This window comes from Salvelinus fontinalis, chromosome 32, assembly GCF_029448725.1.
Source record: "Salvelinus fontinalis isolate EN_2023a chromosome 32, ASM2944872v1, whole genome shotgun sequence".
NCBI lineage: Eukaryota > Metazoa > Chordata > Actinopteri > Salmoniformes > Salmonidae > Salvelinus > Salvelinus fontinalis.
In genome coordinates, this window is record NC_074696.1 from 20,725,702 (window position 1) to 20,741,001 (window position 15,300).

The following is a 15,300-nucleotide window of genomic DNA, read 5'->3' on the forward strand; positions in this document are numbered from 1 at the left end:
TCTTTCGTGTGTTCATATTTGCGCAGATACTGCGCATGCCACATGGATGTTCTATCAATAATCAGTTAGGGTTCAGCATTTGTGTCATGCAGATGTATGGTTTCTTCATTATTCTGCGGATTTAAATTTTGGATAGTGCAGCCTAATGTTAGCTTTTTTGTGTGTTGGATAGGATATCATTGTGATGAGCTGGTCTTGAGTTCAATCTAACGTTACCTAGCTAGTCTTTCTCGCAGAATTCAAAGGAAGGGAAAAGTGTCGACGGAGGCACTCAAGTCCACACGATGAATAACAAACCTGGGAAAAAGCAAAGCAACACAACCAATAGGACTAAACAGTCCAACACTAATGGGGTTACTTTCAACTCCATCCGAATAAAAAAAGAACCAGGAGACTTTGAACGGAAGGAAATTGGTGACCATTCCAAACGTCCTTTGCTGGAGAAGCAAAAGCACGTCAAGCAACATCAAACTACGTCCAACCAAGCGACCCGGTATAGCAAGATATCGAGGAGCCCTGTGGTGATACTAACAAAATTGTCAAACGTAAGATGAGTTAGTAGTCTTTCCCCAACATGTGACTTTTAGGGATGGATCGAAATTTACAGAATGGTTACCTGGAGGAAAATCTAGTCCAGGGAAAGGTCATGTAATTTATGACATTTCTATTTTTCTCAGTGTTTTAGAATTAGTTGCTTATAAGGCTATATATCGACGTGCTTGATGCTGCCCCTCATCTCTGATTCTCAGCTGGGCACTCACTATCAAGTGAGCATATTGGCTATTTAGTGTGATGCACAGAGAAAAGTAATATTTCTAAGATAGCTGCTGGGATGGTGTAAATACAACTAGGCTGCATTATACACTGCAATGAATATTCCAACCCCGAGCCCTGCCTGCTCTGCTCTTGCTGATCTGCCTAACCAATGGCTGTGCTGTTTAGGCCTACGGTGGCAGTTCAGCAAGAGAGTCAAAAGCTTTTTCCACAAATACTTTTTGATTAGGCTTAGTCCAAAAGATGAACTATCTTGCTCGCGGACTAGCGTATATCCTGTGTCCTGTTCAGTTTGAGAAGGAGAGTGCGAAGATGAGGAGGACCAGAGGTCAACTTTGATAGCTTGCGACTACTATATTGTTTTTAATTAAATGAATGATGTTTCTTGCCCATGGTGTATTTATCAGAGTTATTGACCTCACAATAAACCAGATTTGAGTAACTTCCATTGTGCTGAAACTAAAGCTGCAGCCGCAGCACAAACAATCACAAATGGACAGCTCGTAAACAAATGATGTAAAGTGTTGGTCCCATGTTTCATGAGCTGAAATAAAAGATCCCAGAAATGGTCCATATGCATAAAAAGCTTATTGTGCACACATTTGTTTGCATCCCTGTTAGTGAGCATTTCTCCTTTGCCAAGATAATCCATCCACCTGACTGGTGTGGCATATCAAGAAGCTGATTTAACAGAATGATCATTATGCTGAGGACAATAAAAGGCCACTCTAAAATGTGCACTTTGTCACACAATACAATGCCACAATTGGCTTGCGGACTACAGGACTGTCCACCAGAGCTGTTGCCAGAGAATTTAATGTTAATTTCTCTACCATAAGCTGCCTCCAATGTCGTTTTAGAGAATTTGGCACGTGGTAACCACACCAACCCAGGACCTACACATCCGGGTTCTTCACCTGTGGGATCGTCTGAGACCAGCCACCTTGACAGCTGATGAAACTGTGTGTTTGCACAACCAAAGAATTTCTGCACAAACTGTCAGAAACCGTCTCGGAGAAGCACATCTGCATGCTCGTTGTCCTCACCAGGGTCTTGAACTGACTGCAGTTTGGCGTCATAACCGACTTCAGTGGGCAAATGCTAACCTTTAATGGCCACTGGCACACTGAATAAGTGCTCTTCGCGGATGATTCCCGGTTTCAACTGTACTAAGCAGCTAGCTAGCCACCAACACCAACTTTCTCCTTCAATAGGTATGGCGTCATGTGGGCGAGTGGTTTGCTGATGTCAACGTTGTGAACAGGGTGCCCAGTGGTGGTGGGGTTATGGTATGGGCAGGCATAAGCTACGGACAAGAAACACAATTGCATTTTATTGATGGTAATTTAAATACACAGAGATAATGTGACGAGATCCTGAGGCCCATTGTCGTGCCATGCATACTCACCAGACATGTCACCCGTTGAGCAAGTTTGGGATGCTCTGGATCAACGTGTATGACAGCATGTTCCAGTTCCCACCAATATCCATCAACTTCGCATAGCCATTGAAGACGAGTGGGACAACATTACACAGGCCAAATCCAAAGATCAGGGCCTAATTTATTTTAATAGAGTGATTTCCTTCTATGAACTGTAACTCAGTAAAATCTTTGAAGTTGTTGCATGTTGCGTTTATATTTTTGTTCAGTGAAGGTTGTTGGTTTATGCTTACTGTGGTTTCTTCATCTTTCTAATTGATAAGGTGGTGCTTAAGACTCTTCTGAGAGAAACTAAAGTGCGTTTGGTGAAGGAGGAGACAGGAGCCAGGAGGGATGAAGACAACGATGAAGGTAGGACATGTACATACTCCAGTCTACACCCAATACTGCAGTGAAAATGGGTGATAAATTACTGAAGATTTTAATTTGATGTCAACAGGGATTATTTCTTTATTCTTGAATTAGGAAAATGACATTTCTCTTTTTTATTTGTTCCCTCTCGCACCCCATAGGGAGTGAACATTATTCACAATAAGGGTTAGATGAAGAAAATCAGACCTCTAATGAAAATGGATGGCCTTCCTTCAGCAAAATATATTTAACCTAAACCCTCCCTGAAAACTGTAAAAAAAACAAGTGACCCTCCCTTATACCCAAAATAAGAATGAAAACACAAAGCGGGTAGCAGAAAACATGCCTAGCATTTACCCTCACTTCTTGGACAGACTAGAGCCTTACATATGTAGTTTTATAAACTGTTATTCGTCCTGTGTGCATTAGATGGCAACACAGGAATTTTTATAGCACACAGGGCTGAGGGCCCAAAGGTTGTGCGTTCGCCGTGGACAAGAGTTGGGGTGGAAAGATCTCCTTTATTGTAAAATCATTGCACTCTGTCACTGTGTTTTCAGGTCAGAGAAAAAATTGCCTTTTTATAAACATTTCATGCAATTGTACATATTAGCAGAATATTTTTTAATACCACACAAATTACAGGCTAATAAGAATGTACAGAGAGATAGGCCTATGTGTTAATCTTATCATATTTATCTAATGCCAAATCAGTGTGTCTTGTTTGCAATGAAACTGTCCCTGTTTGCAAATAATTAAATCTGAGACATCATTAGGAATCTGAGCATGGTACTTTAAAAATTAGGCCTACCTTTCCACCCCAGACAGAGTAGGCCTACCTTTCCACCCCAGACAGTAAGCCTACCTTTCCACCCCAGACAGAGTAGACCTACCTTTCCAACCCAGACAGAGTAGTACTACCTTTCCACCCCAGACAGTAAGCCTACCTTTCCAACCCAGACAGAGTAGACCTACCTTTCCACCCCAGACAGAGTAGACCTACCTTTCCAACCCAGACAGAGTAGTACTACCTTTCCACCCCAGACAGTAAGCCTACCTTTCCACCCCAGACAGAGTAGGTCTACCTTTCCAACCCAGACAGAGTAGACCTACCTTTCCAACCCAGACAGAGTAGTACTACCTTTCCACCCCAGACAGTAAGCCTACCTTTCCACCCCAGACAGAGTAGGTCTACCTTTCCAACCCAGACAGAGTAGACCTACCTTTCCAACCCAGACAGAGTAGTACTACCTTTCCACCCCAGACAGTAAGCCTACCTTTCCAACCCAGACAGAGTAGACCTACCTTTCCACCCCAGACAGAGTAGACCTACCTTTCCAACCCAGACAGAGTAGTACTACCTTTCCACCCCAGACAGTAAGCCTACCTTTCCAACCCAGACAGAGTAGACCTACCTTTCCACCCCAGACAGAGTAGACCTACCTTTCCAACCCAGACAGAGTAGGCCTACCTTTCCACCCCAGACAGTAAGCCTACCTTTCCACCCCAGACAGAGTAGGTCTACCTTTCCAACCCAGACAGAGTAGACCTACCTTTCCACCCCAGACAGAGTAGACCTACCTTTCCACCCCAGACAGTAAGCCTACCTTTCCACCCCAGACAGAGTAGACCTACCTTTCCACCCCAGACAGAGTAGACCTACCTTTCCACCCCAGACAGAGCAGACCTACCTTTCCACCCCAGACAGAGTAGTACTACCTTTTCACCCCAGACAGAGTAGACCTACCTTTCCAACCCAGACAGAGTAGACCTACCAATGCAGAAACATTTAAGCTTTAACTGCTGGCTACTCTTCTTCTGTGGTTTAACCCAATGAGAGAAGGTAACAAGTGTTTCCCCAAAAGCTGTCTGGGTTTAAATATCTTCTATTGTAGAGAAGGGGAATAGCTTTATCATTTGATAGTGACAGAATTCGATTACTTTACAGCTTGTTTCTAGCATAAAGCATCTCGGACCAAAGCGCTGTTATACATCACTTTATTTAATCAGATCTGTTTTACTTTCTTAAATCTTAAGCTAACAACGGTAGGCCTGTGTGTTTTGCCATTTTCTTTCATACCCTCTCAATTTGAGTCTTGGTTTTAAATTAACAGCCCTTCACTGACACAGAGGTATGCTATTTAAAGAGGGGATATGGGGTGGAGGAATTGACCAATAAAATCTATGGATATAGCAGCCTATATAGCCTAATTTAGTCTGTCAACAGGTAGACCTACCTCGTTTCTTAAATGGGAAGAAATAGGCTCCAACACAAAGCCCGATTGTTGTTAGTAAAGTCTAATTAAAATGAAGACTTTGAAATTATGCCTACTCAAAAGTTCCTACTTTCTGCACCATGAGCCATTTTCGATTGTGCTGCGGCTGCTTCTTCAAGTTTCAGCACCACAATGTAAGTTACTCGAATTTGGCTTATTGTGAGGTCAATAACTCTGATAAATACATAACGGGCAAGAAACGTATTGTTTTTAATAAAAATATATTATAGTAGTAGCAAGCTATCAAAGTGTATCTCTGGTCCTCATCTTCACGCTCTCCTTCTCAAGCTGAACAGAACATAGGCTATTCTGAGTTCAAGGCCTAATCACCTCTTTATCCCTCTCCCTCAGTCTCTTCTCCGCAGTTCTTTCCTTGTCCACACTGCACCATCTCCTTCACTGACTGTTACTTCCTGGAGAACCACATCAAGACCAAACACCAGAAGCAGTACCTGGCCATGTTGAAAAGCCACGTCTCAAAGAGTAAAACCGTGTACGCCCCCACACACAGCTGTCCCCAGTGCAGCTGCATGTTCCATACCCCACGACAGCTACACATCCACACCCGCCAGGCCCACCCCTCCGCCCTTCCCCAGAAACCTGCCCGTCCCCCCAGGGTTCCGGGGAAACTCCACCCCTGCCCGCAGTGTGCCCGTAGATTCCCGTACCTGGGCACCCTGCTGAAGCACTGCAAGAATTTGCACAAAATGGCTGTTTTTCGCACCGATGGTCACATCAGTTGTGCTGACTGTGGGAAGAGCTTTGAGAATTGCTGGGGACTAGGGCCACACCGGTGTCAAGAACCAGAGGGCACTAAACCTAAGGACACTAAGACTGTGGTCTGTCTGGAAGTCGGCTTCCATTGCTCAGAGTGTGGTAAGATCCTCAGTACTCCTACGAGCCTGGACACTCACATGCGCATCCACACTGGAGAGAAGCCGTACGAATGTAAGGAGTGCGGCAAGCGCTTCTCAGAGAACAGCGGTTACCGCTATCACTCGTTAATACACTCTGGCCTCAAGCCGTTCAAATGCCAGGACTGCGGGAAGACTTTCAAACGGAAGTCGCTCCTCTGGACTCACCTGTCGGTTCACACTGGTGAGCGGAAGTTCTCCTGCACCCAATGCGATAAGCGGTATGCAAGCAGGGCCCATCTGAAGCTTCACCTGCGAACACACTCGGGGGAGAGACCTTTCAAATGCACTGTTTGTGGTAAAGACTTTGCTGACAAAGCTTATCTGAAAACACACCTGAAGATCCACAGCAACGAGAAGAACTACCACTGTGGGGTTTGTGGGCGGGCATTCCTGAGGCTGGGGTTGTTGAAGTTACACATGCGCTCACATACCGGGGAGAGGCCCTACCACTGCACAGTGTGCGACAAGAAGTTTTTTCGACTCTCACACCTGAAGAACCATCATCTGACTCACACGGGTGAGAAACCATACACCTGTACCGAGTGCAGTAAAAGCTTCACTCAGTCTGGGGATCTGTCCAAGCACAAGCTCCTACACACTGGGGAGAAGCCATTTGAATGCCCTGAATGCCCCAGCCGGTTTAACCGTTCTGGTTCTCTGACCAGTCACATGAGGACCCACACTCACCGTGATATAAAGCCATACTCCTGCCAAGAATGTGGGAAGAGCTTTTATGAACAGAGTCACGTCAAAGTCCACATGAAGACCCACACAGGGGATAGACCGTATCCCTGCCCCCACTGCCTTTTCAGCTTCACTCGGAAAGCACATCTCTCCAAACACCTGCCTAGATGTCGTAAATGATCATGGTTGGCATTTTTTATGACACCTTTTTATTACGAAATTCATTGTATTCATAGGAATCACTTTTAGATGAATCCACCACAGTGAAACAATAACGTTATATAGTCATGGAATACATTGATACATTATTATACTGAGCAAAAATATAAACGCAACATGTACAGTGTTGGTCCCATGTTTCATGGGCTGAAATATAAGATCCCAGACAATTTCCATACGCACAAAAAGCTTATTGCTCACAAATGTTGTGCCAAATTTGTTTACATCCCTGTTATTGAGCATTTTTCCTTTGCCAGGATAATCCATCCACCTGACAGGTGTGGCATATCAAAAAGCTAATTAAACAGCTTGACCATTACACATGTGCACCTTGTGCTGGGAACAAAAGGCCCTCAATGTGCAGTTTTGTCATGAAACACAATGCTAGAGATGTTTCTAGTTTTAAGGAAGTGTGCAATTGACTTGCTGACTGCAGGAATGTCCACCAGAGCTGTTGCCAGAAAAATGCTATGTTAGTTTCTCTACCATAAGCCGCCTCAAGTCGTTTTAGAGAATTTGACAGTACATCCTACCAGCCTCACAACCGCAAACCATGTGTATGGCCTTGTGTGGGCAAGCGGTTTGCTGATGTCAATCTTGTGAACAAAAGGCCCAGTGGTGGTGGGGTTACGGTATGGGTAGGCATAAGCTATGGACAACCAACACAATTGCTTTTTATCGATGGCAATTTGAAGGCACAGAGATATTGTGATGAGATCCTGAGGCCCATTCTCGTGCCCTTCATTCGCCGCCATCACCTTGTGTTTCAGAATGATAATGTACAGCCCCATGTCGCAAGGACGTGTACACAATTCCTGGAAGCTGAAAATGTCCCAGTTCTTCCATGGCCTGCATACTCACCAGACATGTCACCCATTGAGAATGTTTGGGATGCTCTGGATCTACATGTACGTGTTCCAGTTCCCGCCAATATCCAGCAACTTCTCACAGCCACTGAAGAGAAGTGGGATAACATTCCACAGGCCACAATCAACAACCTGATCAACTCTATGCGAAGTACATGTCGCGCTGCATGAGGTAAATGGTGGTCACACCAGATACGGACTGGTTTTATGATCCACACCCATACTTTTTTGTTTAAGGTATCTGTGACAAACAGATGCATATCTGTATTCCCAGTCATGTGAAGGCCATAGATTAGGGCCAAATTAATTAATTTTAATTGACTGATTTCTTTATATGAACTGTAACTCAGTAAATCTTTGAAATTGTTGCATGTTGCGTTTATATTTTTGTTCAGTATAGTAGATCATAGTTACATTGTTTTGTTAATGAACACCCTTTTTAGTACTTTTTTCATTTCATTTAAAATAATATTACTGTATGCTGACTCCTTGTAACAACTGATGGTGACAAAGCCTAAGAAAGAGAAACTAAAGTTATCAGTCAGCGAATTGATCAGTCTGCCATCTGAATGGTCTGAATTGTATGGCTCAAATCTTGATTGTGTACACTAATACAAAATGATTCAGTCAGTTATCCTCAGAAAATGGCTACAACCCCCCCCCCCCCAATGTGACCCAATAGTTAGGCATTGTTAAAGAAATACACTAATTTGAACTATTTCCATCTGAACTAGGGGACGCATAGCAAATACACAGTGCATTCGGAAACTATTCAGACCCCTTGACTTTTTCCACATTTTGTTACGTTACAGCCTTATTCTAAAATTGATTAAATCATTTCCCCCTCAATCCACAAACAATACCCCATAATGACAAAGCAAAAACATTTAATAATTTTTTTGCAAAAAAAATTATCATATTTACATACTGTAAGTATTCAGACCCGTTACTCAGCACTTTGTTGAAGCATCTTTGACAGCGATCACAGCCTCAAGTCTTCTTGGGTATGACGCTACAAGATTGGCACACCTGTATTTGGGGAGTTTCGCCCGTTCTTCTCTGCAGATTTTCTAAAGCTCTGTCAGGTTGGATGGGGAGTTTTGCTGCACAGCTATTTTCAGGTCTCTCCAGAGATGTTCAACCCGGTTCACGTCCCAGTTTTGGCTGGGCCACTCAATGACATTCAGAGACTTGTCCCGAAGCCACTCCTGCGTTGTCTTGGCTGTGTGCTTAGGGTCGTTGTTCTGTTGGAAGGTGAACCTTCGCCCCAGTTCTGAGGTCCTGAGCACTTTGGAGCAGGTTTTCATCAAGGATCTCTTTGTACATTGCTCTGTTCATCTTTCCCTCGATCCTGACTTGTCTCCCAGTATCTGCCGCTGAAAAACATCCCCACAGCATGATGCTGTCACCATGCTTCACCGTAGGGATGGTGCCAGGTTTCCTCCAGATGTGACGCTTGGCATTCAGGCCTGAGAGTTCAAACTTGGTTTCATCAGACCAAATAATCTTGTTTCTCATGGTCAGAGTCCTTAAGGTGCCTTTTGGCAAACTCCAAGCGGGCTGTCATGTGCCTTTTACTGATGAGTGGCATCCGTCTGGCCACTTTACCATAAAGCCCTGATTGGTGGAGTGCTGCAGAGATGGTTGTTCTTCCATCTCCACAGAGGAACTCTGGATCTCTGTCAGAGTGACAATTGGGTTCTTGGCCACCTCCCTGACCAAGGCCCTTCTCCCCCGATTGCTCAGTTTGGCCGGGCGGCCAGCTCTAGAAAGAGTCTTGGTGGTTCCAAACTTCTTCCATTTAAGAATAATGGAGGCCACTGTGTTCTTGGGGACCTTCAATGCTACAGACATTTTTTTGGTACACTTCCCCAGATCTGTTCCTCGACACAACCCTGTCTCGGAGCTCTACGGACAATTCCTTCGACCTCATGGCTTGGTTTTTGCTCTGACATGCACTGTCAACTGTCAACCTTATATAGACATGCGTGTGCCTTTTACAAATCATGTCCAGTCAATTGAATTTACCACAGGTGGACTCCAATCAAGTTGTAGAAACATCTCAAGGATGATCAATGGAAACAGGATGCACCTGAGCTCAATTTCAAGTCTCATAGCAAAGGGTCTGAATGCTTATGTAAATAAGGTATTTCTGTTTTTAATTTGTAATACATTTGCAAAAATGTGTAAAAACCTGTTTTGCTTTGTCGTTATGGGGTATTGTGTGTAGATTGATGAGGGGGAAATGTAATTACAGCCTTATTGTAAAAAAATGGAAGGGGTCTGAATACTTCCGAATGCATTGTATAGCTTGTATGACGTCCAGCCCTGATGTCCCCTTTCCTTTTGCCCTGTGATCCAGATGTGTGAATAAAGGTCAGGCCCTCAGCACGACTCCTCTTTTAACCTTTTCTCAATAGGGGGTGCTGTTTGCACTTTGTAATAATTTCGTTCCCAAATTAAACTGCCTCGTACTCAATTCTTGCTTGTACAATATGCATATTATTATTACTATTGGATAGAAAACACTCTCTAGTTTCTAAAACCGTTTGAATTATATCTGTGAGTAAAACAGAACTCGAGTTGGAGCAATTTTCCTATGAGGAAGTGAGAAATCTGAAATCTGCATGCTGTTCTGAGGTCGGTTTATTAATTTGCATGTATTCTATTGGTTGAGATGCACTGCATATGCCTTCCCCTGGATGTCAGCAAATAGTGAGAATTGAAATGGAGTTGCTAGGCAGATCTGAGGCCTTATAAATGGGCTGGCAACGTGGTGTACTCTCTTTTTTCCCCTCGCCATGACGCAAGACAGACCTCAGGATGTCGTTCTAGAAAGCTCCCGTTATAGCCCTTAGATATATCCGGCTCTGATTTTATTCGATATAGGTGTTAAAGACATCATAATGTTGTTATTTTAAACCGAGTTATATCAGTATATTGCGATTTTCGGGTATTTATTTGTGCTGCGTTCTAGGGAGTTGGACACGTCTGGCCCACATGGCTAATGTTTACTGCTAATTCCAACGTTGAAGGCGACAATCTACAACCGAGCAACGATTCTTTTGGAAAAAAGGACAACTTGCCCAAGATTCTGATGGGAGCTCATCAAAAAGTAAGAACTATTTATGATGTTAATTCGTTGTTCTGTTGAAAAATGTAAAACTCATATTCCGCCATTAATTTCGGTGCGGTCTCGCTTTAACGCACGCTGTATGTCGTAGTAACATTCATTTTAAAACTCTAACACAGCGATTGCATTAAGAACTAATGTATCTTTCATTTGCTGTCCAACCTGTATTTTTTTTGTCAAGTTTAGGATTAGTTACTGATTAGATTAGGTGCCTCTCCCAAGATTTTTCCCGACATATTGTTGGCAGCTTGGCTACTTTTCTCATTGTATAACCACGATTTGTGCCGCTAAATATGCACATTTTCGAACAAACTCTATATGTATTGTGTAATATGATGTTATAGGACTGTCATCTGAAGAAGTTTGAGAAGGTTAGTGAAAAAATGAATATCTTTTGCTGGTTTATTCGTTATCGCTATTGTTGGCCTGAATCAATGCTGTTGTGTGGTTGGCTATTGTAGTAAGCTAATATAATGCTATATTGTGTTTTCGCTGTAAAACACTTAAAAAATCTGAAATATTGGCTGGATTCACAAGATCTTTGTCTTTCATTTGCTGTACGCTGTGTATTTTTCAGAAATGTTTTATGATGAGTATTTAGGTAATTCACGTTGGTCTCTGTAGTTATTCTAGTTGCTTTGGTGAGAGTTGTGATGGTGGCTGCAATGGTAAACTATGATTTATACCTGAAATATGCACATTTTTCTAACAAAACATATGCTATACAATAAATATGTTATCAGACTCATCTGATGAAGTTGTTTCTTGGTTAGTGGCTATTTATATCTTTATTTGGTCGAAATTGTGATAGCTACCTATGCAGGAAAAAAATGGTGGGGAAAAAAAGTTGTGTCTTTTGCTATCGTGGTTAGCTAATAGATTTACATATTGTGTCTTCCCTGTAAAACATTTTAAAAATCAGAAATGATGGCTGGATTCACAAGATGTGTATCTTTCATCTGGTGTCTTGGACTTGTGATTTAATGATATTTAGATGCTAGTATTTACTTGTGACGCTATGCTAGGCTATGCTAGTCAGCTTTTTTACTGGTGTGGGTGCTCCCGGATCCGGGATTGTGTGCAAGTAGATTAAGACGTCAGAACACACCGCAGCACACCATCTCACATAGGCTTCATTACTATGACCTTTAGAACACAGAATGAGAGAGGCCAGGAATACTGGGAGAAATGGGATTCATAATTGGAAATTGACTGATTCAAAGATGATGTAATTGTAACTTGTGCATTGTACCTGCCTGTTTTGTGTTTGTTTTCAATAAAAACAAATAAAAGGATGAATCATTAAGCCTACATTATAGGCTATTTGCCAACAAAATCTGGCAATTTCATAAAATAGAATATTCCTTTATGTGCAGCATTGTACAAAATCATAGTTTATTTCCTCTGTAATGTATGGTTCAATTATTTCCCACCATAGCACTTGCATTATATCCTTAACAGAAACACATCTAAATACAGGTATCGACAGAGGCAAGATGCTGATGCCACATGGGTAGCGTTGGCCCGTCTCTGGTGACATTCCGTGTCCTCCTTCTCACCCGCCTTCTCCTTCACAGCTTCTAGACATCTCTGGGTCTGCAGGTGAACCATCTGGCCACTCAGCTGAAGAAAAATCTAAATAATGAATTGTGTCTGTATCATCATGTCAAGTAACCACACAAACACCTACAGTGCCTTCAGAAAGTGTTCAGACCACAGGAGGTTGGTGGCGCCTTAATTGGGGAGGACGGGCTCGTGGTAATGGCTGGAGTGGAATAATATCAAACGCATGGCTTCCATGTGTTAGATGCCGTTCCATTAGCTCCATTCCAGCCATTATTATGAGCTGTCCTCCCCTCAGCAGCCTCCACTGATTCACACCCCTTGACTTTTTCCAAATTTCATTGTGTTACAGCCTGAATGTTAAATGGATTACATGGAGATTGTGTGTCACTGGCTTACACACAATACCCCGTAATGTCAAAGTGGAATTATTTTGGGGGGAAATCTTTACAAATAAATGAAAAGCTGAAATGTCTTGAGTTCATAAGTATTCAACCCCTTTGTTGGGGGCGGCAGGTAGCCTATTGGTTAGAGCGTTGGGCCAGTAACCGAAAGGTTGCTGGATTGAATCCCCGAGCTGACAAGGTAAAAATCTGTTGTTCTGCCCCTGAACAAGGCAGTTAACCCACTGTTCCTGGGTAGGCCGTCATTGTAAATAAGAATTTGTTCTTAACTGACTTGCCTGGTTAAATAAAGGTTAAATAAGAAATCACATAATACTGTGTGTGCATTAATAATGTTCACCATGATTTTTGTATGACTACCTCATCTCTACCCCACATATACAGTTATCAGTAAGAACCCTCAGAGGAGCAGTGCATTTCAAACACAGAGTCAACCACAAAGACCAGGGAGGTTTTCCAATGCCTCGCAAAGCAGGGCAACTATTTCACCATGAAGCCAAAGCACTTTAAAATGGTTACAGGGTTTAATGGCTGTGATAGGAGAAAACTGAGGATGAATCAACAACATTGTAGTTAGTCCACAATACTAACCTAATTGACAGAGTGAGAAGAAGGAAGCCTGTACATAGTAAAAATATTCCAGAACATGCATCATGTTTGCAATAAGGCACTGAAGTAAAACTGCAAAACATTTGGACAGAGAAATTAACTGTATGTCCTGAATACAAAGCTTTATGTTTGAGGCAAATCCAACACAACACATCACTGAGTACCACGACATATATTTTCAAACATGGTGCTGGCTGCATTAGGTTATGGATATGCTGGTCATCGCAAGGACTAGGGAGTTTTTTAGGATAAAAAGAAATGGAATGGAGCTAAGCACAGGCACAATACTAGAGGAAAACCTTGTTCAGTCTGCTTTCCAACAGACACTGCTGATAAATTCACCTTTCAGCAGGACAATAACCTAAAACACAAGGCCAAATATACACTGGAGTTGCTTAGCAAGACAACATTGAGTGAACTAGTTACAGTTGTGACTTAAATCAGCTTGAAAATCTATGGAGACCTGGAAATGTCTATCTAGCAATGATCAACAACCAATTTGACAGAGCAAATAAAAAGAATAATGGTACAATATTGTACAATCCAGGTATGGGAAGACTCACCCAGAAAGACTCATAGCTGTAATTGCTGCCAAAGGTGATTTTAACATGTATTGACTCAGGTGTGAATACTTATTCTAAAAACATGTTTTCACTTTGTAATTATGGAGTATTGTGTGTAGATGGGTAAGAAAAAAAATAAGTGAAGGAGTATGAATGACTTCTGAAGGCACTGTAAATAAGTAACATTTCATACAAATATAAATTATTTATTTTGTTGAAGTTTGCAGTTGTGGGCGTTGATGTCACTTCATGACCTTTGCCCTTTCACTGACCTTGATGACCCTCCACTGTGGTTTGCTGTGGGGCGGCTGATGGGCGGGACAGGGTGTTAATACCACCTTCTCCCTCTGAGCGTCAAAGCACCTCGACCATGGAGTTCAGCTCACAGTGGTGGAGAGAGAACAGACAGGGAAGTAAAACTTTAGTCTTTATCACTACATCAGCATCATCATAACGTTTTGATTTAGGAATTTACGATCTGCTCTCACAGTCTCAAATATCATAAGCATCATAATCACCACCATTATCATCATCATCACCACCATTATCAGGATCATTACGTCATTGTCATCATCACCACTCAACATCATCATAATCACCACCATTATCAGGATCATTACATCATTGTCATCATCACCACTCAACATCATAATCACCACCATTATCAGGATCATTACATCATTGTCATCATCACCACTCACAATCATCATAATCACCACCATTATCATCATCACCACCATTATCAGGATCATTATCGTCAACATCATCGTCATCATGATTATCATCATCCTCATCAACATGGTTACCTGGTACCCGTTGCTGTTGCAGGGTGCTATGGACCCCGTCCTCCAGGGTAATCTGCACAATAGCCAGTGCCAACATTGTACAGCTTAAAAAATACAGGCATAATATGTTACAGGATACATGTTCAACATACAAGAAAAAAACACATTATATTAATCAAATAAAAATACAGATAAGGCTATTCAAAGTGGGTGTGTGTGTGAGAGAGAGAGATACTCCTACCTCCCCTGAGAGTGAAGGTCTGTCCTGTGGTAGATAGAGGTCTGGGTAGACGTCAGTCAGGAACCAGTGGAAGTTCCTGCAGCCCGGTCTCTTCTTCAGTCTGACTAGCTCTAATGTGAGGACACACACAAATTCATTTGAGATCAATGACAATCTCTCTCTCTTTCGCACTCTCACTTTCTCTCACACACACCCAGACGTGCGCACACACACACACACAAACACTCCTATGGATACAAACCACAGGAGGTTGGTGGCATCTTATTTGGGGGAGATGGGCTATTGGTAATGGCTAGAGTGGAATGGCATCAAATATATCAAACACATGGCTTCCATGTTTATGATGACACTCCATTTACTCCGTTCCAGTCATTATTATGAGCTGTCCTCCCCTCAACAGCCTCCACTGATATAAACGCATGCACACACACATCCCCTATCTGTCTGATGAAGTGATCTCTCTGATAGTAGATC

At 42.5% G+C, this 15,300-nt stretch overlaps 1 protein-coding gene across 1 annotated transcript; it reads left to right on the forward strand.

Annotated features, from left to right (window-relative positions):
* The first annotated feature begins 1 nt into the window (after position 1).
* On the forward strand, positions 2 to 11,960 carry LOC129830879 (gastrula zinc finger protein XlCGF57.1-like). Its single transcript, XM_055893697.1, has 3 exons — positions 2 to 545; positions 2,479 to 2,566; positions 5,194 to 11,960. The coding sequence occupies exons 1-3, from the start codon at positions 285 to 287 to the stop codon at positions 6,621 to 6,623; spliced, it is 1,779 nt and encodes a 592-aa protein (XP_055749672.1). The 5' UTR covers positions 2 to 284; the 3' UTR covers positions 6,624 to 11,960.
* The last annotated feature ends 3,340 nt before the right edge of the window (positions 11,961 to 15,300 follow it).

Excerpts from the sequence above, each read along its gene's own strand:
- LOC129830879 (XM_055893697.1), top strand. The coding sequence starts at position 285 with ATGAATAACAAACCTGGGAAAAAGCAAAGCAACACAACCAATAGGACT. Across the intron at positions 546-2,478 it reads TACTAACAAAATTGTCAAAC|GTGGTGCTTAAGACTCTTCT; the intron begins GTAAGATGAGTT and ends CTAATTGATAAG. Across the intron at positions 2,567-5,193 it reads GGATGAAGACAACGATGAAG|TCTCTTCTCCGCAGTTCTTT; the intron begins GTAGGACATGTA and ends CCTCTCCCTCAG.